Genomic DNA, 25,516 nt, shown 5'->3' with positions numbered 1-25,516 from the left:
GCTTTAAATAACAACTTGTCTCATGCTTGTACATCAATGTGGGGGAAAAAGGAGAGATCTGAGGGTCTGAAGCTGAGCAGGTATTCTTATTCTCATCATTCACAGCTTTCTAATCTTTTTTGGCCTTTTTATGTTTGTTGATACCGAACTTCTGATGATTTTTAAGTCAGTTCGTAAAATACTTTGTTATTTCTGACCACCGTACATTTTGCCCTGAACAGACTTTTCTGAGTTTTTCATAACTGTAAAAATAAATCTGTCTCCTCTTCACTGCACTTGACACCCTTTTCCATCCCTATTTGACATGCTTTCCCCTCGAATGCTGCAGCTGCTGTTTACAGATGAAACACGCAAGTTCTGTGACCTGTACAAAACATGTGATATGAGATCTGATTGGGTGTCTGCTGCTTAGCATCTAGCCGTAATGTTCTAACAGCATTGTTTCACACTTTACATGTTTGGCACTTCAATGTGGGATCAATGCTGCAAAACCGGTCTAGGCCGGTTAGTTGGTTAGCTGGTTTGAGTGTGGTGCTAATAACTCCAAGGCTGTGGGGTCAAACCCCATAGGGGCCATTTGGGGCAGTGGTTAAGGCTCTGGATTGTTGATCGGAAGGTCAAGCCCCAGCACTGCCAAGCTCCACTGCTGGGCCACTGAGCAAAGCCCTTAACCCTCTCTGCTCCAGGGTGCTGGATATGATAATAGCTATTATGATAAAAGCTGCCCCTGCAATCTGACCCCCAACTTCCTCAGCTGGGATATGAAAAGAAAAGAATTCAGCTGTGCTGTAATGTATGTGTGGCAATAATAAAGGATTCTTCAAAATCACCGCTATCCATGAGCAAGGTTTCATAACCTTGTACTAAACCTGTGAAATGTTCCTCTACCCAGGGTTAAAAACGACATTAACCCAGGGGTTAATTATGTAGTGTAGTAGTGAAAAGCGCAGATTCTCCCAAATTAAGTCTGAAACAAGCTCAAAGCTTAGTACCTCCAGAACCCAAGAAGATTCAAACCACAGACAGCAACACAGAAAAGAAAAAAAACCATAAAGAGTGATCACAAGCTTCTTCATTTGTATCTGTGCCCTTTGGCACATTCCTCAGTCAGCAATGTAAAACTTTTTGCTAAGAAAAAATAAATAACAGCTTTCCAGCTTCATTAGTTCTTCCTGCTCAGTTTAGTTCTGCTCACAACCACATACACACATACATTGTCCTCTAGCTCCTCCACTCACACTAAACCACACCCCCATCCTCCTGCAATTGGGTTGTTTTAGCTGTACAGATTTAAAACAAACAAATAAATAAATAAATGAAATAAAACACATGCAGGCCAAGAGCACAGCAGTACAAAAATGCTATATGGATAATTGAGCAGGAGAAAACATGAGAGGAACAATATTCCATTCACAAATGCTGTAATGATCAGGAAAAATGAGCTGTGGAAGCAGCCAGCAGGAAGCCAGACCACATACAGCAAAAGCATATTGTTTCGGTTTATTCAGGAGTCAAAGGAACCACATGAGTGCTACATATTAACAAAGCCTGATTAATTCATTCCCAGTGAATCTGTCTGTACATAAAACACGCGGTGTCCCTCAGGTCCGTACTCTAGGTACAGTGAAATTGACAAGTCAACCTTAGTATTAGTCCATAAACCTTCTGTAAGTTTAACCTTAACCTTGTGTTTGGAAAGAAACAACCACACTGTTCATTCCACTCTGTAAAAAAAATAAAATAAAATAAAACCCAGACATTCAGGAAGTACAATCTTATTTCAAGCTCTGCATGTACAGCCATTTTGTTGGCATTAGTCCGTAACATCAAATGTCACTGACGGTGATCTGCCAAACTAATCACAAAATAGATTTTATTAAAGTTCTTTTATCTCAGGGCTAAAAACTTCCCCAAACAATCATCTGAAGAAAACAACATGTACTAAAACAAGTGAAATGAAGCCACAAGGCCAAAAGGAAACACGCAAATAAGGGCTCTTGTTCGAGGCTTGATAAAGAATATCTAAAAAGTTAAGGACAAAAAAACAAGTTTTACAAGCGTGAAATTGGTTCTGAAACATACCGCAGACCAGCGCTCACACACCGCCTTTCAAAATGTCACAATGTGTGAAAAATATCAAGCTTCTTCAGACATGGGGATGAAAACAAGCCTCGGGACCCCAACAGTAAATCTAAAGGCAATTTGCTCTGGTTATGACTCAAGTTGAATCTCTGAGGTCACAAAACCTCTATAAGAACTGAGAAATAATTCAACATATAATCGAGTTCTCTCTCTTTGCAGTTACGGTCCTGACGAAAACAGCAGACATAAAGCCAGTAAAGTATTAAAGCTGTATAAATGCATAATAATCTGTAATAACTGCTCACAAGAAGTATGTGTATATTAAATTCACCTAGAAGTACACTTGCATCTGAAAGGAACTGGAAGTCAGATCGGGCTGAAATTTGGTAGACTAGAAGATTTTTCATTTTTAAAGAAGGAGGAGTTAAATTATACAACCTGATCCAAGTATGTTGATCTACGGTCTCCATATTTAAGAAGTGATGTATGAATAAAATAAAAAGAACATAAATCTACACAAGTTTCAACCAGAAAGAATAACATTTAATACCAATACTAGTCATACTTGTCTATATTTAATACGCTTAAAATAAGCCAACATGATGCCTTCGATTCACAGCTCTTCCTGTTGCATTATGGGATAGCACAGGGCATTGATTCCATACTGGAATACTATTTCTCACCTCTCACCTCATCTCAATACTGAGAATTCAGACTTACTTTATCGGCATACTGCTTTTCTCCTACTGTATAGAAGAACAGCCTTGACAGCCTTTGTTTTCTGGACTGGGGCTGAACTCCAGAAACAATATAGTCCACAAATAAAGTCAAGGGGAAGAACCGACATGCCCCAGCAAACATTTTATACTGAAACCATGACAAATAATGATGACCTACAACAGCAGCTCGGATAAATCAAACAGGGAGGGAGGGAGTGCTGTTCCATGAGTGCACCTTGGTCAAACTACTCCATCAATCACTGCCATGACATTCATTAACTCTGTGCTCTTCATCTCTGTGAATAAAAGGCTTGCTGTGATTCAGCCCACTTTCAGTTTTTATCTGCAAACGCTTTCAATTATGACTGAATTTACGCCACACTCTTAAAATAATCAGATGGAATGAAACTAGAGCATCATATGAGTGTGGGTCTAATCCTGCATTCTTCCATCACACATACATCTTATTTGGGGAAAACCATCCATGCAGCAGAAGCAGCTTATAACCATTCACTCACACACCCAACTATAAATCTGTCTACTCACAAACCCATCCATCCATCCATCCGACCATCCACACACCCATCCATCCATCCATCCATCCACTCACACACCCATCCACCAATTCTACACACCCATCCATCCATCCATCCATCCACTAATTCTACACACCCATCCATCCAACCACCCATACACCCATCCACCCATCAAGCTACACATCCATCCATCCATTTATCCATCCATCCACCAATCTACACACCCATCCATCCATCAATCCATCAAATCTACACACCCATCCATCCATCCATCCATCCATCCATCCATCTACACAAACATCCATCCATCCACTCACACACCCATCCACCAATTCTACACACCCATCCATCCATCCATCCATCCATCCACTAATTCTACACACCTATCCATTCAACCACTCATACACCCATCCATCCATCCATCCATCCACTCACAAACCCATGTACCAAACTACATGCCCACCCATCCATAAATCTACACACCTATATACCCACTCATACATCTATCCACCCACACAACCACCCACACACCCATCCACCAATCTAACACACCCATCCATCCATCAATCCATCCATCCATCCATCCATCCATCCATCCATCCATCCATCCATCCATCCATCCATCCATCCATCTATCCAATCTACATATCCATCCAGCCACTCACAAACCCATCCACCAATCTACACAGCCATCCATCCACGCACCCAGGCATTATATTGTACATGATATGTTGTCTGCTGCCAGGAAATTGCTATAAAATAATCTGGAAAACCTACAGTAAATTACTGAAAACATAATGTAAATTAAGAAAGAAAAAAACAGTAACTACCTGTAAACAATATCGCAGCATGTACAGCAGCTACAGCAAAACACAGTGAAATGGTGAATTGAGCAAGTAATTTTTTCCAACTCTGGCTATATTATAGATTATAGTAAGTAACCACTGTGTCTGGAGATTTGTGTTATATAATCAGATTAAAAATATCCATTTGATTAAAAACAAATCCAGTGAAAATTTATAAAGTACAATTATGAACTATTTCAACTTACAGCATGGTGAAGAATCTCCTTCAGTTTGAGAAAAATTAGTGCATGTTTTATTCATGCATAAAGAATAAAACGTTAGGATTTGCTTCTGGACATCAGCAAATTAAATGTCCAGTTTGAGTATTACACCAAAGAAAATCACCATTACGAATAATTACCCTTTCCTGCCAAAGACCAGGAACATCTTGTGAGGGCAGGTGCATAATTCGTATACTGCCATTAGTGCCTTTAAAGCCAAGGGACGTTATTAAGGCTAATGATTTCCTGAAGATTTAATTCATCCATTTTTGTTTCGAACTAAAAGCAGAAGAGAAAGAGAGTTGATGTTTCTCCATAAATAATGTTCACACTTTATTAAAAAAAAGCAGTCTGGAATTGGCAAACGTCTGGAGCCCAATATTCAGCAGAATTTCTTGCATTCTTTTGTTGGTTTTATTGAGAAGCAGGAAACACAAATCCTCGCATCCCACTGTCCATTAAAGCTGCCCGATTGTTGTTGCTAGGAAACAGTGTGTCAAAGTTAAAGGCTGCTTCAGTTTGGAATCGAGATGCACTGGGCATGTTTGTGGTGGAGCATCGAGAGGCCGTCGAATGGCTGTTAAATGGGATTAAGAGCATCACTGCTGTCCTGCATGTTTTCTTATGTCAATAAAGGATATAATAGCAGATATAAGAATGCATGGGCAGGAAGGATTTATGTGGAGGACACCATACAGGGTTTCTCAATCAAAGGACACTCCTGAGAACCTCAGAAAAAGTGTAAGCAATGGTCATCAGGCTGGAAAAGGGTACAAAAGCTTTTGATTTGGCCTCCACCGGGCGAGTGTGAGGCAGATCATAGACATAGACAAATGGAGGAAATACATTACCGCTGTTAATGAACCACAGGAATTCATGTAGAACCCCTGAGAAACATCTAAGGACCCACAGGCCACTACCAGTGAAGGGAACTTTTCAGAAAACAAAGACATTCTAGACAATTCTGTGTTTCCAGCTTCGTGGAAAGAGTTTTAGAGATCTTCAATGTGCTTGTGATGATTAAATGTTCATATATTTAGCCATATGGTGCAGCTAGGACTTTTAATTACCAATTATGAAGATCAGCCATGTAGCTCCAGTTCATTAAACATCTCAGTAGTATGGATTGTTTAAGGATCCTCTTTCTGATTCAGTTGATTTGTGTGATGTGAACGCAAAGATACACTTGTGTGCATCATTAGGCTGGGGGCCCCTTAAGGCTTCACATAGCTGCCATCTTCCATCACTACTAAAACAAAACATTTCATAGTGTCTGGTCAGGAGATAGTGTGTCACAGGAGGAGGAGGAGGAGGACAGTGCAATGCACTTTCTGATAATTGGAGACAGGCATTAAACCTCATTTATCACTCACTTACTGTACTGAGAACAGACCTGTCTCTGAATATCCTTGTAATGTACACACATGGACAAAATTGTTGGTAACATTTCATTAATGAAAGAAAACCTCACAATGGACCCCAGTCACCCTGAACACAGCCTGTTCAAGAAACTGACATCAGGCAGGCAATACCGGAGCATCAAATTGTGAATCAGCAGGCTGAAGAACAGTTTCTACCTGCAGGCTATCAGAATCCTCAACCAACTGTAATACAGACTTACTGCAAAAAGACTAGTGCTACCATACTAAGACTTCACAATCATCAGTATTTTGCATCTACTTGAACACTATCTGTTAACATAAAGGATAGTGAGCAGAGGCAGGTGAAGTGAATAAGACTGATGATCTCCTCATCATGGCACCTGTTAGTGGGTGGGATATATTAGGCAGCAAGTCAACATTTTGTCCTCAAAGTTGATGTGTTAGAAACAGGAAAAATGGACAAGCGTCTGAGTTTATAAGGAGTTGTGGAGTGAACAACAAGCAGGACATATCAATGCGAAAGAGGACCAACACTGGTCCAATTATATTGTGAACATCAAAAGCACTGAGATCACTTGTAGATCACTTGGTTCATATTAACCGAACTGAGTCTGGTTAAATTCTCTGGGTCAAACGCTGGGTCTGCTTTTTCTCTCAATGACTCAATATAAAAGTACTATTTAGTAAAGAGGTCTTCATGAAGAGCTATGGATTTGTTCAGTAAAACCACAACGTTCATTATTGTTTTTATGATCAGTCATCAGAATGAATAAGTTCCCAATTAATCTCTTCAGTGCAGCATCTCACATTTAAGGAGTTTATTTTCCCAGAGAGTGCTGATGTGTACAGGACAAGGTGTTTATCCCAGTCCAGGTTTGTTCAAAAGTCAAAAGACAAGCCAAACATCGACTAAAAATAATACATAAAGAGCTAAAAATATATTATAATATAAAAAAATCTAATTACACTACAACATTTATAATAATTAGAGTTCATCACAGTGCTTCGAGCAATTCCAGTAATTTCTCAGTACATTAACTTTCTTTCCTCTCAAAACCATAATAATTCATCTTTCACAATCTGAAATTAATTCGCTGATCGTCTCGATTCATTTCTCCTCTATTTGGCCATGGAGGGAATGTAATGATTTGGTCATTATCTGGTTCTTTCGCTAATGAACTACATGACTTCCTCTCCAAACAACGTCTCAGTAGACCTGATGCACCTCGCTTGTCTTCCTGGATTGTTTCAGTTCCAGCTTCCAACACAAGCCAAATGATCTGCAGCCTTGGAGGCCGGGATGCTGGGACTCAGGTGTTTCAGAGCAAGAACAAAACCCTGTGCTTCTGTCTGAAAGAATTTGAAAGCCGCTTTGCTTAGAGCGCAACATTCGTCACCGATCTTGATGATCTTGAGGATTATAAAAAGGTGCATGAGAAACAGATATGCTGCGAGTGCCTTACCTTAACCTCGATGAAGTCTGGCTGGCCGAGGGCAATGAGCTCGGCGTAGGCTTTGAGTTCGTCTACGTTCCAGGCCTTCACCAGGGTCAGGCGGTACACCGTGCGCTGTTGCTGCAAGACACACGTACAAAGAGAATCAATAAAAGTGACAGAGCATGCAACTCATGATTATACACTGCTTGGTGAAGCACAAGGTCGAAATACTGTTTTGGGTTAAAGAGGAAAGAAGATGGACCACAACTAATGCATCAATAAACCTTGTAAAGCTGCTCCAGGGGAAGATACAAAGCTTCACTTTTAATGGCTTTGATTTCTAACGTGGCTTTGAAACAGTTACGTGTGACAGAGGACAGCGCTGCTGTTGGCTTTTCTTTTTTCTTAAATATGCAACTCTCAAAATCATAACACAGTACCATTACCCAGAATGCATCAGCACAGATGCTCTAAATGAAGGTCATGTGACAGTGACTACTTTTCACCTCTTCGCTTCCACGGCAGTTAATTTCACCTGTCAATCATTCTGGAGTTGTTTTGTACTCTTTAGCATTTCTTAGAATAACTGTGTTCGAGCTGTCAAAAAATGAAAGAGTTTACATCTCAGCAGAGTCAGATTAACCTAGCTGAACAATGACAGACTGGCCAAAAGGAGAGAGAGAGAGAGAGAGATGGGGTGAAAGAGAGAGAGGGAGGGAGGGTGAAAGAGAGGTAGAGAGAGAGTGAAAGGGAGAGAGGGGGTGAGAGAGAGAAAGAGAAAGAGAGGGAGAGAGAGAGAGGGAGAGAGAGATGGGGTGAAAGAGAGGGAGGGAGGGTGAAAGAGAGGTAGAGAGAGAGAGAACGGCAGGGAGAGGGAAAGAGGGGGGGGGAGAGAGAGAGAGAGAGGGAGAGAGGGAGGAAGGGAGGGAGAGAGAGAGAGAGAGAGAGAGAGAGAAATGGGGTGAAAGAGAGGGAGGGAGGGTGAAAGAGCGGTAGAGAGAGAGTGAAAGGGAGAGAGGGAGAGAAAAAGAGTGAGAGAGAGAGGGAGGGAGAGAGAGAGAGAGAGAGAGAGAGAGAGAGGGAGGGAGGGAGGGAGGGAGAGAGAGAGAGAGAGGGAGGGAGGGAGGGAGGGAGAGAGAGAGAGAGAGAGAGAGAGAGGGAGGGAGGGAGAGTGGGAGGAAGGGAGGGAGGAAGAGAGATGGAGAGAAAGAGAGAGAGAGAGAGAGAGAGAGAGAGAGAGAGAGAGAGAGAGAGAGGGAGAGTGGGAGGAAGGGAGGGAGGAAGAGAGATGGAGAGAGAGAGAGAGAGAGAGAGAGAGAGATGGGGAGAAAGAGAGGTAGAGAGAGTGAAAGGGAGAGAGGGGGTGAGAGAGAGCGAAAGGGAGAGAGGGGGTGAGAGAGAGAGAGAGAGAGAGGGAGGGAGGGAGAGTGGGAGAGTGGGAGGAAGGGAGGGAGGAAGAGAGATGGAGAGGAAGAGAGTGAGAGAAAGAGAGAGAGAGAGAGAGAGAGAGGGGGGGGGGGGAGGAAGGGAGAGAGGGAGGAAGGGAGAGAGAGAGGGAGAGAGATGGAGAGAAAGTGAGAGGGGGGGAGAGAGAGAGAGAGAGAGAGAGAGAAAGAGAGTTGCTGTTTTCTTGTAATCTCTAATTTATTCAAGGGAAAATGTCAGAGAGGAAAAAGGGGTTTTCTTTAGTGGAGATGGAGAAAAGTGTAAAATAAACAAAAAAAAGATGATGAAGCATGAAAAAATGTTTTATTCATTTTTCATCTTTAGTTGCTGCTGAACCTGAAGGGTGTTTTGTACAAAGCATCAGTACATCACTGTGTACCATGTACACACACATTCACACACTCAGGGCAATGGATCATAGCCTAATTTTTTACAGTAAAGACCAGAGAACTTGGAGAAAACCCTGACCACATGGAGAAGAGGCCAGACTACACACTGAATCCACACAAAGCTGGGATGACTGACACTACCTGCTGCACTGCTGAGAACGGATCCTGGGAATTAACTGGAGAGAGTGTAGATGCTAAACTACAGCTTCAATACACAAAGCAGTGATTCATCACTATTTACTTCTCACTGTCGGCAAGAAAAAAAAAGGAGATTACTGACCAAAACTGACCACCAATGAGTTTAGGCAAAAAGTACCAACTCTGATTTCCCACCAGTAATAGTGTGTGTAGATGGATATACTGTAAAGACTGATAGACAGATAGTCAAAAAGAGAGACAGACAGACAGACAGACAGATAGATAGATAGACAAAAGGCAGACAGACAGACAGAGAGACAGATAGATAGCCAGACAGACAGACAGACTGACCGACCAAACAGATAGCCCGACGGAGAGACAGCCTGAAAGACAGATAGATAGACACTCAGACAGACAGACAGAGAGATAAAGAGATAAAAGGCAGACAGACAGTCAGAGAGACAGATAGATAGCCAGCCAGACAGACAGAGAGATAAAAGGCAGACAGACAGACAGAGAGACAGATAGATAGCCAGACAGACAGACAGAGAGATAAAAGGCAGACAGACAGACAGACAGACAGACTCTCATCTCATCTCTGGATCTCTAATCGATGCTCCTGTTCCTGAAGCTCCTAAAGGCATCACCCAGCAGACCTAACTGCTTACAGGCACGTGGTTAGAAACCAGAGACGCAGCGAACTCCAGCACTGCTAATGAACTCTAAAGAAAAGCAAGTCAGCGAGTTCAAAGCTGAGCTGCGGAGGATCACACTGACCAAATTCATCCATGCTGTTTATCCATGCTGTTTTCCCCTTTCAGCAAATCAACCCAAATCTCATTCACTGTGAAGAAAAAAAACTCAGCTCTCTGAATTCCCTCCCAATTATTACATCATTTATCAAAGCTGGACTGAGCTGATCCTTATTATTCAAAAATGCATTATTTATAGATACTTATTTATTTATGTAGGCATCATTTAGGTTACAGGAGCTAGAAACACTTCTGCTCTCACTATATCTTAAAGTTAATAAGAGCAAAAAAATAGCGTGTTACTGAAAGAAAGAAAGCAAGCGAAAGAAAGAAAGAAAGCAAAAGCAAGCAAAAGAAAGAAAGAAAGAAAGAAAGAAAAAGAAAGAAAGAAAGAAAGACAGACAGACAGACAGACAGACAGATAAAATGTTACTTACATAAAATATTCAGCATATCATCTAGTTTTTCATTAAAACAGCAAGACATTTCTAATCGGTTTATTATCAGGTTTAAGAGCAGCATCTGTCCTGGTGAAGATTGACCTTTATGAAAAATCTGAATATTGCTGTGTATAAATATTTCTTAATGAAAACTGAAGATTTTGTTAGAGAAATAAGGTTTCAGACAGAGGTGGAGTAGGGATGAGGGAGGACATGGTATCAGAGGAAGCAGCTAAAGCAGTTGCTGTTGTGTTTATGTAGGTGTGAACGGTCCGTTACAACACTCCGAATCATCCCACTTTAATCCTGACGCTCCATTCGCTCCATATTGTGTATTTCACTACCACTTCATTCACTCAGAGCAGCACATTTACCAGAGAGGTGAATAATGCATGACAGTTTCCACTTTACCCGAGCTCAGTCTCCACGGATCTGCCGAAATCTTTCAAAATAACCGCAGCCGAGTGCAGGGAAGTAATGACAGACGACAAAAAAGCTGTGATACTGATCTATTATGTCACAGATACGAACCGGGCTTAGTTTTTATTTATGTATAGTTTTGTTTAATGTTGTGGAACGTCAATGAAACCGATGCCTCCTATCACTTACTTTAAAGAATCTTTAAACCGTTGCTTAAAAGTTAAGACAAAAACCCAGATTGTAATGTTAGAGAAAACCCCACAAAGCCTTCCATCCTGGAAAAAAAAGGTTTTAAATTTGTTTACAGGGAATGTCCCTCATAAAGTCCCTGTGTAAAACATGTACATATTAGAAAAACAACCATCTGATCAATCAGAATTGAGGATTTAACAATGGTATAAATAGAATATGATTATTCCAGATCTTTTTACTCTATTAAAAGAAATGATTAAAAATCCAATAATAATAATAATAATAATAATAACAACAACAACAAAAAGCATTTCCTGTCTAGAGCATGTGTTTTGCATGGGCCTTGTTCTGCATTAGTGGTTGGACTGGAATTTGGAGTAAGCTTCTGAAAAACCACATTATTTTCACTCTATTTACAAACAGCCTACAAATCATGCTCTCTGTGTTGAAGGTACAATGCCGTGCAAACAGGTTCACAGACGACATTAATTTAGCACTGAAAGCCAGACAGCCAACTAAAGAACAATAAATACATGTACACATGATATAGAGCTCTAATGGCAAAAAGGCTTGAGGGTGCCGACAGCTGAAGGAAGCGGTAATAAAAAGTGTTGCACGTGGAGAACATTGCCGTCTGAAAGCAAAACCATGTACTGAAACGCTGGAGCAGCAGTGAAGGAGAGACATGTCAGGTTAGACACTGACTCGTCATTTCCCCGCAGACACTGTCCTGTTTTTGTTATTTCTATAATACACTATATTGCCAAAAGTTTTGGGACACCCCTCCAAATCATTGTGTTGTTTTTCAGGGGTTGGCCTCGGCCCCTTAGTTCCAGTGAAAGGAACTCTTAATGCTTCAGCTTCATACCAAGACATTTTGGACAATTTTATGCTCCCAACTTTGTGGGAACTGTTTGGGGATGACCCCTTCCTGTTGCAACATGACTGCACACCAGTGTACAAATTAAGGTCAATAAACACAAAATAAAGAGTTTCATGTAGAGGAACTTGACTGGCCTGCACAGAGCCCTGACCTCAAGGGGTGTCCCAAAACTTTTGCCAACATAGTGTATTTCCAGTGCATATATCTGAAAAAAGTAGAGGCATGCTATAAAACCAGCTGCCTAATGTTCTACTTGTGCCACCAAAACAGCTCTGATCTGTCAAGGCATGTACTCCACAAGACCTCTGAAGGTGAGCTGTGGTATCTAGCACCAAGACATTAGCAGCAGATCCTTTAAGTATCCCATGGATCCGACTTGTCCGAATTATCCTACAGATAATGCATCAGATTGAAATCTGGGGAATTTGGGGGCCCATGTCACCACCTTAAACTGTCACTATTGCAACAGTTTCTGCAGTATGTCAGGGAACATTATCCTGCTGTTGCCATGAAGGGATGTATTGTAACAAACCTTGTGTTTAGGTAGGTGGTACAAGTAACATCCACATGAATTCAAAGTTTCCAAGCAGAGCATCACACTGTACTGCCTTGGTCAGTCTGCCTTAATCCCATAGTTTATCCTGGTACCATCTCTTCCCCAGGTAAGTGACACACACAAACCCATCCAAATGATGTGAAAGACAACATGATTCAGCAGACCAGACCACCTTCTTCCATTGCTACATGTTCCAGTTCCAAGGCTCACACACCTATTGTAGGTGCTTTTACAAGCAGATTGGCGTCAGCATGGGCACACAGTAGTCTGCAGCTAGACATGCACTGTGTGTTCTGACTCCTTTCTATCATAGCCAGTAATGAACTTTTTCAACAGCTTGTGCTACAGTAGCTCTCCTGTGGGATCGGACCAGATGGGCAAGCATTCACTCTGCACATGTATCTATGAGCCTTAGGCTTACATGATCCTACCGCTGGTTCACTGGTTGTCCACTTTGACCACTTTTAGTAAGTACTGACCATTGCATACTGGCATCACCCCACAAGAGCTCCTGTTTTGGAGATGCCCTGACCCACTCATCCACCCATCACAACTTGGCCCTTGTCAAAGTTGCGCAAATCTTTTCGCTTGCCCATTTTTCCTGCTTCCAATACACTGACTACAAGAACCGACGGTTCACTTGGTGCCTAATGTATCAATGAACCTTGGGCTCTCATGACCCTGTCACTGGTTGTCCTTCCTTGGACCACTTGTATTAGGTACTGACCACCACATACCAGGATCACCCCACAAGACCTGCTGTTTTGGAGATGCACTGACCAAGTCGTCCAACCATCACAATTTGGCCCTTGTTAAAGACATTCAGATCCTACGTTTGCCCATTTTTCCTGCTTCCAACACATCGACTACAAGAACTGACTGTTCACTTGGTGCTTAATGTATCCCACTGCTTGACAGGTGCCACTGTAATGAGCTAATCAGTGTTATTCACATCACCTGTAAGTGGGTACATTAAAGGAAATTAAACTCTAAATATTTCTACTACTTTAAACTTCTGAAAAAATAATGCTCTCATGCAAGATTGCATCTGGTGTCATTATAAAAAGACAGTGGCCTTGGCTCTGGCCCATGACCGTGAGGATTTCAGGCAACAAAGTGGCGATCATGAAGATGCTTCAATCAATCTAATCAAATCTAATTTATTGGTCACATACACCAGGCACAGCAGGATGTATCACAATAATAAAATACAATAAATATTTATAATACAGGATATGCCATGTGTATTGACAGGAATGCCGGGGGTGGATGCTGCAATGTGAATTTCATGGTCTGTATTTATATTCCTATGTATTTACTAATCCTAGGTGTTGTCCTGGTAGAGGGCATGAAAGACCTGAAGGAAGAAACTCCTCCTTATCCTCAGTTTTGGCCTTCAGGGATGAAGCACTTCCCTGACCGCAAAAGAGAAGTGGGAGCTCTCAAGGACAACATTATTAAATGACAGTTTCAATGAGAAAAAGTAACAGGACCATTGCCAAGACCTTAAACATCCCTGTCCGCATAATTGCTTCGATAATATGCAGTTCATAAGTTCACGGAAACACAACTGATCATCCCCTGACAGGTGGCCCATTTCATAACTCACTCTCAGTCTGATGAGATAAAGTTAAGTGAGAAGTTAGCAGTCACACAGACAAAGTTGCAGACAACCTGAAAGCTGCAGAAACAGCAGTTACACAGAGGACAAAAAGCAGTCATCTCCATTCCAACACCAACACCTCTGACTCAGTGCCCTACACTTCGACCAAGTGCCCTACACCTCCGACTCGGTGCCCTACACCTCTACCAAGTGCCCTACACCTCTACCAAGTGCCCTACACCTCTACCAAGTGCCCTACACCTCTACCAAGTGCCCTACACCTCTACCAAGTGCCCTACACCTCCGACTCAGTGCTCCACACCTCTGACTTGGTGCTCTACATCTCTACCAAGTGCCCTACACTTCGACCAAGAGTCCAACACCTCCGTCTTGGTGCCCTACACCTTGACCAAGTGCCCAACACCTCTGACTCGGTGCCCTACACATTCGACTCGGTGCCCTACACCTCCGATTCTTTGCCCTACACCTCCGACCCAATCCCCTACACCTTGGCTAAGTGCCCTACACCTTCGACTCAGTGCCCTACACCTCAGACTCTTTGCCCAACACCTCCGGCTAAGTGCCCTACACCTCCGGCTAAGTGCCCTACCCCTCCGGCTAAGTGCCCTACACCTCAGACTTGGTGGCGTGCACCTAGGCTAAGTGCCCTACACCTCTGACTCGGTGCCCTACACCTCCGATTCTGTGCTCTACACCTTGATTAAGTGCCCTACACCACTAGCTCTGAGCACTACACCTCTAGCTCTGTGTGCTTCATCTCTAGCTCTGCGCCCTACACCTCTACCTCTGCGCTCTACACCCGACTCTAGCCCTGCGCCCTACACCTCTACCTCTGCGCTCTACACCCGACTCTAGCCCTGCGCCCTACACCTCTACCTCTGTGCACTACACCTTGACTCAATACACTTTGCTCCTCTAGCAATTAATTAAAAACAATTTGTAATAGCACAGTTAGCTTACCTTTTTCAGCTTATAGACTTTAGCTTTAGCTATGTGGGGTGTTGGCATCCCGCCTCCTGTTGTGGCTACAAAGATATCCTTCAGTAGTCACCCATGTCTCCTACACACTACAGGAGTTTTGGTCAGGATAAGCAGACGGGTCACGTACACACTAGAGACTTAATAAGAAAGCCTGCAGTACTGATGAGAGGAAATTAAATGACCTTTATTGAGCTCTGAAGACTGTATGCATATGTAATCCAACAAAAGAATGACCAATGAAGAAGAAAACCAAGAAATTTCATATAGTATAAGAGAGAACTTGAAGAGACTTCGTTAAACAAGAGACTGAAACTCACTTAATGCTAAGCTGGTGTTCTTAAGAGGTCCTGCACTGACTTCTGAGCCACTGAACCCTTGAACACTGACTGAACCCCAAGTCTAAATCTGGAACTGGATATTCAAAATGGAAAGGGATGAATTTAAAAATGTATCATGTATCTCCTGAATATCTACAATAGCTACAAAACTGCTGTCTATTGTTACATATGGACAGCTATACAAATAAAACTGAATCAAAATGAATCTTATTTCTACCAGAAATCAAAATGTGAGCTAAAGACATATGGCTTTAAAAATTTAAAACTGCTTTCAGTGTCTTCATCTATCATTTACAAAATATGCAGCCTGGCATGGGGTTAGTTCCGCTGACAACAAGCATTCATAGTGCCTAAAAGATTTACACAGCTATAGCTGTAGTACCTAGGTGTGCTCTTAAGCTGCAATGATGATGATGATGATGATTAAGAAGAAGAAGGAAAAGTAGGGGGAGAAGCAGGAGAAGACGAATGATGAGAAGAAGAAGAAGAAGAAGAAGAAGAAAAAGAAGAAGAAGAAGGTGGATGAGAAGAAGAAGAAGAAGAAGAAGAAGAAGAAGAAGGCTTTGTCCCATATACATTACAGCACAGTGAAATTCTGCTCTTCACATATTCCAGCTTGTTATGAAGTTGGGGTCAGAGCACAGGGTGAGCTATGATACAGCCCCCGGAGCAGAGAGGGTTAAGAGTCTTTGTTTAAAGCCCGGCAGTGGGATCTAAAGGTGCCCCGGCTAGAAGGTTGAACCCCAAGCTTCTGTTCAGAAAATTCTGTTCAGAGCATTACCCCTCCACTGCCCCCAGATGTTCGGGTCAATGACAGTTAGTTAACTTATCTGCCCATGTGAACGTCAGTAGTGGACACAGTCCTCACCTTCTCTCCCAGGGCTCTGAGGCTGTCCAGGAAGCGCTGCCAAAAGTCTTTGAAAAGAGGACGGTCTATACGCTTCAGACTGTCCTTGGTGCTGGCGTCTACGCTCACGTACAGCTGCGTGACTGGCACCAGGCTCCTGAAGAGACATGGAAAAAAGAGAAAAATTGATGAGGGGAATAAAATACATCCGAAAAAATCCATGCCATCAACTTTTCAAGGATATGCGACATCACTGCCATATACTGCCACATACACACCCGAGATCAACACACACACACACACCCGAGATCAACACACACACACACACCCGAGATCAACACACACACACACACCCGAGATCAACACACACACACACACACACACACCCGAGATCAACACACACACACACACCCGAGATTAACACACACAGGCACACCTGAGATTAACACACACACACACCCCTGAGATTCAAGTAAAACATGAGGCTGTGTGACAAAACTACATAGAGCAGCTTATAATTTCTCTCAATGTGCAGGCAGCGTGCCCCCCCCCCCAACCCCCTGAGCACTCCACAGATGTTTGACAAACAGAAGCGCTTTGTTTCTATGATGTTGAGTGCAGTGGCATGTATCCCCACCATGCTGCATGCTGATTGGGACTTCAGAGAACTGTTCGTCTCGGCATGTACCCACAAGCCAAAAATCCCTGCGAGTCGGTCCAGATAAAGTGTACGACAATTCACATCACAGCACAGCGTAGCGTAGCATAGCGCAGAGCCATGCCGTCTGGGGGGAGCATGCATTTTTCATAAGGCTGTGGGAGAAGAGGCCATGCAGCAAAATATGCAGAAGAGTAGTGAAGAAATACACGGCTAACTGAAAGAGAAGCTGCCCGGAGGCATGGCAGTGATTTGCAACTCCACGACTGATTGTTACTTATCAGCAGGACCCCAGACTGAGCAAAGCTTCAAAAAAAAGAGTACGCGCTTTAAGTTCGACTCCAGCGCAAGGTGAGATACAGAGAGCTGTAGATTTTCTATATGCGCAATATTATAGTGTCGTCTAAGCACTTTATTCCACAGCGCTGTTAAATCCTTGATTCTGATTGGTCAGAAGGTTTTGATGAATTCCTCATGCAGCCTATCACATGACATAAAATCATGCAGCTTTAGTTGATGTTCACATCATACATGATGTGTGAGAATGAGGAAACCGTATGAACTCTAGGACTTTTGCCGTGGAGTGGACGTCTAGATGGGCCGGTTTGATTATTTCAGAAAGGTCTGATCTCTTGGGATTTTCACACACAACTGTCTCTAAAGTTTACTCTGCATGGTGTCACACAGTGCTTTTAATAAGAAAAGAGTTAACAGATGATATTTAAAACCAACCTGATCTCTTCAGGGAACTGGGCATTGGTGACCAAGAAGCTGGAGATGTGGCACTGGTGGAGGAGACGCAGGAAGGAGTTGATCTCTGGGTACATGATAGGCTCGCCCACTAAAGACAGAGCGCAGTGCTTTACCGCCAAACCCTCCTCAAAACGCTCCGGACGAACTCCTGGGACACCTAAAACACACACACACACTATTAACACTGAAGACAGACACGTCTGGAGGTGTCACAGTTGCTAACAAGAGCAGAAAGTAAGTCAGCTAGAATAAAAACGATGTACTCCGGATAAATGCCAGGGTCACTCGGCGACTCCCGGTCACTCGGAACCAACGCTGAAAAGGTTCCAGGGAATGACAAGCATTCACAATGCCATTATCTGACCATCATGCTAAAGGACTTGTAGAGATAAGTTGCACAGGTGTTAAAACACACAACAGAAAAAGCTTTCAAATGTCTCTAATATTACAATAGCAAAGGGTCAAGAATTGGTTAAACAGTATGTATTGGCACCCCTGTGTTTTAAACAGCCACTGTCCTAAGGCAACTTTACAGAAACCCAGGTTCAGGGTCCCAATAAAATACAGCAAGGGTAGCGAATACAGTTCCCAGTCTAAACCCCAGACATAAGTTAAGGGCAAATTCAAAACTGGTGGCACTGGTTAATCACCATGAATATGATTCTTTGTAATTCATTTGTTGGAGCATTTACACCAAAATTTCAGCATTCACAAATCCCATGAACAAAAATTTATACAAATATGCATTGGCTTCAAATCATAAAATATGCCATGAGTTACTGCAACTTTCTAGACAAATTACAAGTACGAATAGCATTGTGTATTTATAATACACACATTTATATAATTTTGTGAAACCTGGTCATTCCCAAGGGAAAGGGAAGGGAATGGAAAGGGAAAGGGAAAGGAAAGTGAAGTGGAAAGGGAATAGAAGGAAGAATGGAAGGGAAGGGAAGCTGGAAGGGAAGCTGGAAGGGAAGGGAAGGGAAGGGAAGGGAAGCTGGAAGGGAAGCTGGAAGGGAAGCTGGAAGGGAAGGGAAGGGAAGGGAAGGGAAGGGAAGGGAAGGGAAAGGAAAGGAAAGGAAAGGAAAGGAAAGGAAAGGGAAAGCAAGGGAAAGGGAAAGGAAAGGGTAAGGGAAGTGAAGGGAAAGGAGGGGAAAGGGAAGGAAAAGGAAGGGAAGGGAAGGGAAAGGAGGGGAAAGGAGGGGAAAGGGAAGGAAAAGGAAGGGAAGGGAAGGGAAGGGAAGGGAAGGAAAGGAAAGGAAAGGAAAGGGAAAGCAAGGGAAAGGGAAAGCAAGGGAAAGGGAAAGGAAAGGGTAAGGGAAGTGAAGGGAAAGGAGGGGAAAGGGAAGGAAAATGAAGGGAAGGAAAGGAAAGGAAAGGAAAGGGAAAGCAAGGGAAAGGGAAAGGAAAGGGTAAGGGAAGTGAAGGGAAAGGAGGGGAAAGGGAAGGAAAATGAAGGGAAGGGAAGGGGAGGGAAGGGAAGGGGAGGGGATAAGACAGGATGGAAAAGTAAGAGAAGGGAATGTGAAAGGGCCATCTTGGGGGTGAAAGATCGTTTTGGGTGTCAGCCATTGCAAATCAGCTGTTTGTTCCCTGCACATGCCTGATCATTTATATACAAGAATACAAAGAAAATTTCAGAACAAAGAGAGTAAAAAAAAAAAAAAAAATTCTGAAACTTTTGTAAACTCTGGCTGATATTTTTAGTTCAGAAAGGAATGTGCAAACATTTACACAGAAACTTACTAAAAGATAAATGAGACCCAGTGTCCTTATAGGCAAAGAAAACAAATTAGGTTTGTATATGAAGCAGGGCGAGTAATCTGATGTGATTAGGGTGTAAACAGACTGCAACAGACATCTGCATTTTCTCTCTCTCCTGCCAAGTGGCTTCATGTGTCTCTCAGAAAAAAAAGGGTTGCTTTGAGACTGTCTACCAACAATAGCGTGTTACTGAGCTCGTCATTAAAGGACTGAAGCCTGTAGTTATCTTGAATGAAGAGTGATTATCATCAGGCGCTGAAACTCATCAAAAAAAGAAAAAAAAACCCCTGAAAACTCATCCAAGTCCAGAACGTTCAAATTTAATGCCACTCAACTCTTACATAATCCGAGACGCACATGCGTTCAGTCAGAACAAATTCAGATTTCCTGTGCGTGTCAGCTTAGGATAAAAATTTCAGACGGTGAATGTCAGATGAGGCAGAGCAAACCAGGAAAAAAATCCTACTGGCTTTATTTAGCAAAGCTGCTTACTGAGTGCTATAATGAAGCCAACCATGCAAAATGAGCCTCAAACCTCAGCATCACCAGGAAGGAACATTAAGTCACCATCATAGACATCTGGTCTCAAAGTGGCCCCATCTGGGGTCATCCAGAACTCGATTTCTCTGTAACAGAGCTCCAGGGTGTTAACAGCGTGAACTAAAGTGCATTTTATGAATCTCAATGCTTCAATTTGTCGAGCTTACATAAATGATTAGGGCTACACCTTCTACACTCAGCTCTGTACTTCAGCCAGATTCGGCCCTTCCCTCGCTTTGACATATAGTTTCATCATCAGCTTATTGCCAATACAATAGTACTGGTTCTTTGTGTACCATAGCAACCGTATCACATCTGTCAGATAGTGTATTTAAGGTCCTGACTCCGGCTTTCCTTCTTAATTCGAACAGTATCTTTTGGACAGGATAGAAAACAAAATGAGTACGGTGTTCACGGTTTCAATGTTTTCGAAAAGTTAAGACCAAAAGCGGAGTACCTCGGAATTGACGGATCATGTTGCGGTGGTTCTCCAGTGCTTCCTGGAGGATCTTCTCAGCGGGGTCCATCTTCCAACGCCACTCAGTGCCGACAGGATTTGTGTGGTGTCTGAGGGAAGATAGAAATACGAGAGAACAGTGGCTGTGAGCAAGGTGTAACGGGGAGGGAAAGAAACTAGCCGAGCGGGAAGGGAAGGGAAAGAGAAAGGGGAAAAGAAGATAAGGGAAGGGAAAGGGGAAGAGAAGAGTAGATAAGGGAAGGGAAGGGAAGGGAAGGGAAGGGAAGGGAAGGGAAGGGAAGGGAAGGGAAGGGAAGGGAAGGGAAGGGGGAAGGGAAGGGAAGGGGGAAGAGAAGATGGGGGAAGCGGAAGAGGAAAGAAAAGAAAGGGAAAGGGGAATGGGAAGAGGAAAGGAAGGGTAGGGAAGGGAAGGGAAGGGCCATCTTGGGGTTAAAGGTCGTCTCAGCCCAAAATAAGGATGGTAGTGTTAAGAGAGCTAGAGAGTAACTTCTCAGGACTGGCTGAATCCCAGAGTTTTACTCTTAGGGATAAATGTTAACTGAAATTTTAAACTTTATCATTTTTTATTCTGAATTTTTATATTTCTATAAAGCTACTTTGTGAAAATGTAACAGTAATATATATACATGACACTCAAAATAATCAGGGTAAACCATGTCAAATCACCGAATCTAAACACACCAGTCTCATGATTTTTGAACAAATTATAAATAAGCTGATTATCCTGTGCTCTCACTGCTGTGGGAACAGACCCAGCAACTGAGGGGTTAACCTTCGGGTCCCAAGCCTGAATTAAATGGGTGGGTTGCATCAGGAAGGGAATCTGGTATAAAACCAGAAATTAAATATGAGGATCAGAAGGTCCACTGTGGCGACCATGAGCATGGAGCAGCTGAAGGTCTACAAGAACATACAGAATATTCCATGATGCCCAACACAAAAGTTAACGTCAATGTAAGTTAATGTCACGTTTCATCCGTTACTACGTGATCTGTTCTTATTATAGTTAATATTGACATGGAGCAATTTCGAAGAAAGTTAAATGGGTCTGCTATCAGAAGTGCCTGCGAATTAGCCGTTTACTATAGAAACTAAAATTTAATACGAGCACAAATACAATGCCGTGATTTGATTTCCAGCAGACGCTACTGTCAGAGCCTTGGTGTTAAAGAAAACGAATCAGCTCCTTCAGAGCGATCAGACTGGAGAATACAACAGCGCTGTGGTACAGTCAGTTAAGAGGATCTTCAGCAATTTAATTACATGTGATATATAAAATTCTGTCCAAATACTTCTTTTTAACGGCAGAAAGAACACGAAGGATTAAAGGAGTTCGGCAATTAGATGAAGTAATTGCACTCCATGACTCCTTTTCTATATAGGATGTTAATTCTGTAAATACACACACTCCAGAAAATGAAGCTGAAGGATAATGGTCCATCGCTGGTGGAAGACACATGAGGCTTTTAAAGCAAAGATTGGGGGGGCGGAAGCAAATGGTGCATTTTTAAAAAATGTATTAAGGATTTTAAGAGTTTTTTTTTTCTTGTATCAATCTTTAAATAGTGTAGGATATAAACAGCAAGCAGAGCTGAATAGAATAAAGCCGGGATTAGTGCTTGCGGTGTATTAATCACTGCCCTGACAAAACATTATCTTGGCATCAGCTCAGATTTATAGTTAATATTAATAGTCTGGATCCTTTTCTCAAAAACGTATTAAAACAAAATGGCTTCAAAGCATAGAAAGTGTCCTCTCCGATACTGTCAGCAAGCCATAAAGCGGGTAATTTGTTGATGTGGAACGTTTAATGGATGGGATCGTGTCTGTGCTCCACTCCTTTCTTAAACAGACCTCAAGACGAAGAAAAGCACAGGAAGCCTCGGCGTCTAGTCAGTGTTCCAGTGTTTACAGAAACACGTCTGTACCTTTACACCTTGTCAACACTTGGGGACTCAGGATCTGCACGGTGGAAGGCGAAGTCATCCTCGATCCGGCCTTCAGAAGAGATCCGCACATTCCTCATGACAGCTCTTCCTCAGACGCCTTTTCGTTTGTGGGGGAAAAACAGCAGACTGCCTTGTGTTTTATGCAGCGATGTCGGCGCAAATCAGCATCAGTGTGTCTTCAGACACACTTTCATTTCCTCTGAGCTATTTAAACACACCTGTGCACGAAGCTGCGAGTCTTTTCGTATCTACCTCCAGCTCTCATCGCTTATCAATCATAACGACAGTGAATTATTCAACTGAGGGAAAAGAAAATACAGAAATCTGGCTCCAAAAATTGAAAAAGCACATTAAAAATACCCAATAAATTCAAAGAAAAATATCATCAGCTTACCTCCAGCAAAAAACACACTTGTTGGCACAGGCCAGACTGGGCGTGGTCTCCATACACCGGTGAGACTCGATGCCGTAAAAGGTGTGTTTGTAGCATCCTCCTCTTCCTCTCAGCATGGACTTAATAAAATAACACAGCCAAATATTTCATACAGGTCTAAGATCATTTAGAATACCTCACAGAGAATTAAAAACATCACAAAGCATACCTTGGTCCAGCGACACAGCTTAACCCCAGAGTGACTGCCTATTAGTTTATATCCTGTAAAAAAAAAAGAAGAAGAAACTTGTTATAACTATTAGAGAGGTTTCACGCGGACAGTTTAGTCTGAATCAGATCATGGTTCACATGATATCATCTTGTCATCATATGAAACAGGAAGTGTGGCATGGTACTAAACCCCAGGCTTCCTGTAGGATATGGTACGAGTTCGGCTGCACTGGAACTGTACCACGATTCCCGGGAATGTGAACACAACCTGTACTCGGGTCTGCACTCGGTCAGGAGGTAAAGTAAGCTGTGTGTGTGTTTTAGCCGATGACATCATTACATTATATGTAATTTCTGAATTCCTAGGTTGTACTATGAAGTGATTAGTTTTTATGTGGACTAGTTTACGTTTGTAAGTTGACCATTTTTCAAACCCAGGAAAATGCAGTTATGGAAACATCAAGCCAAAGCTAAGCAATGACATCGCTGGTCACAACAAAGACTGTCCTTGACTAAATATTCAGTAGTCTTTATTTTATTTCTGAGTCTAAAGCACCAGTTTTCTTTCCCTCCATGTTTTCTCCCATCCTCTGAAACATGCAAAACGATCGATTTTTCCTGAATGATCGATGTCTAAAATGCTGATCATTTGTATGATCATCTGTAGCACCAGGTCACGTCATGTGAGAAGAAAACTGCACAGCTCATAGCAGAAACATGAACACAAACCCAGGACAGGATAAAGATCATCCACTGGGTGTGTAGTGCAGTATTAATGCAGGGAACTAGCTCTCCATGTGCGTCTCATTACGGATTTGACTAGCCTGCTGTGCTGCTACTGAACTGCTGATGTGTCCGCTGTTGCTACGTAATAGAAGTGACGTTAGCATGCCTTACTGAACCGCGACAGTGGCCGTGATCTGAATAAACATTCACGGATAATTACTTACTTCGTCCAAAATAAATAAATAAATTTTGGAACTGTGGGACACTATGTACAGTACGGTATTGAAATAAATAGACGCAGCTTTTCTGATACAAGAAGCATGATACTACTAAAGCCTGTTTCATAAGTAGAACACTGATTATTTGTGCTAATCACATCAGGTTACTTGTGCACACATTGTCACAGAGAGACATGCGGATGCTCTGGAGATTAGAGCTAATTGATGTAAATGTGCTGCACTGAAAATGTGTTTTTTCGCTGTGCTTCTTTCCACTGCAGGTAGTTTAAAAACTGTGAGCTCTGTCCTTGATTTAGACGAGATGTTAAAGCAGCACTTATGCAAATGTGTTGCACAGAGTGTGTTGAATTTTATGGACGTGGCATACTGCATATAAAAGTCCACTCGAACGGGAAATACATCAAATATACAACAGAAAATTTGTGCACTGTTAAACTTGGGTATTTAACACGTGAAGGCATAGGCAGGGTTATTATTTAGCTATTGGTAAAAAAAAAAAAAAAAGTAAAATAAAATAAAATAATAAATTTGAATAATTAAAAAAAACACTCAATATGCCTAAAATAAAATAAAAAATAAAATAAAATAAATAATTTAAATAGTTAAAAAAAACATACTCAATAATGCCTAAAAGTTTGAGGTTATTCAATTCCAAAATGCATGGGCATTAATACGAACATCGACTTGCTTGTTAGGGATAAATGTAACTTAATTTTAAGTTTTAACTTTTTTAAGCATTTTTATTATTCTATGTTTTTATACTTCTGCAAAGCTGCTTTGAGACAATGTCCATTATTAAAAGCGCTATACATTATTTATTCTATTTTTATTCTTGCAGCCTGGTGTAAAGTCAATAATCTGTCTCTGAACGTTGACAAGACTAAAGAGATGGTTGTTGACTTCAGGAGAGCAAAGAGTGACCACTCTCCACTGAACATCGATGGGTCCATCCTTGGTGTTCACCTGGCGGAGGACCTCACCTCGTCACTCAACACCAGCTCCATCACCAGGAAAGCCCAGCAGTGTCTCCACTTCCTGCGAAGGCTGAGGAAGGCTCATCTTCCACCTCCCATCCCGACCACCTTCTACAGAGGGACCATCAAGAGCATCCTGAGCATCTGCATCACTGCCTGGTTTGGGAACTGCACCGTCTCGGACCGCAAGACCCTTCAGTGGATAGTGAGGACAGCTGAGAAGATCATCGGAGTCTCTCTTCCCTCTATCACAGACATTTACTCCACATGCTGCATCCGCAAAGCTAACAGCATTGTGGATGATCCCACACACCCCGCATACACACTCTTACACACCCGCACACACACTCTTACACACCCCACACCACTCTTCACCCTTCTGCCATCCGGTAAGAGGTACCGAAGCATTCGGACCCGCACAACCAGACTGTTGAACAGTTTCTTCCCTCAGGTAATCAGGTATCTCAACAGAGAACTGAGCTGAGGTGGACACACACACACACACACGTACAACCAAGATCTGATCTCAGAGGAGAACTGAACTTGTGCTGGACACACACACACATACATAACATACACGCATAAAAAAGAACTGAACTGT

General features: G+C 42.4%; 1 protein-coding gene across 2 annotated transcripts in view; it reads right to left on the bottom strand.

Moving 5' to 3' along the window:
• The window catches only part of tyw1 (tRNA-yW synthesizing protein 1 homolog (S. cerevisiae)), a 62,333-nt gene that overhangs the window by 9,391 nt on the left and 27,426 nt on the right, over window positions 1-25,516 (bottom strand). For both annotated transcript variants that reach the window (XM_058413679.1, XM_058413680.1), the window contains exons 9-14: window positions 22,975-23,027; window positions 22,767-22,885; window positions 20,403-20,512; window positions 17,618-17,795; window positions 16,249-16,384; window positions 7,249-7,359 (exon numbers count right to left, since the gene is read on the bottom strand). In XM_058413679.1, the coding sequence (XP_058269662.1) occupies window positions 7,249-7,359; window positions 16,249-16,384; window positions 17,618-17,795; window positions 20,403-20,512; window positions 22,767-22,885; window positions 22,975-23,027 (707 nt within the window). The remainder of the gene's footprint in view (window positions 1-7,248; window positions 7,360-16,248; window positions 16,385-17,617; window positions 17,796-20,402; window positions 20,513-22,766; window positions 22,886-22,974; window positions 23,028-25,516) is intronic.

Source organism: Hemibagrus wyckioides, linkage group LG17 (assembly GCF_019097595.1).
Source record: "Hemibagrus wyckioides isolate EC202008001 linkage group LG17, SWU_Hwy_1.0, whole genome shotgun sequence".
Lineage (NCBI taxonomy): Eukaryota > Metazoa > Chordata > Actinopteri > Siluriformes > Bagridae > Hemibagrus > Hemibagrus wyckioides.
The sequence above is the reverse complement of the archived record's forward strand: the minus strand, read 5'-3'. Positions and strand labels throughout refer to the sequence as shown.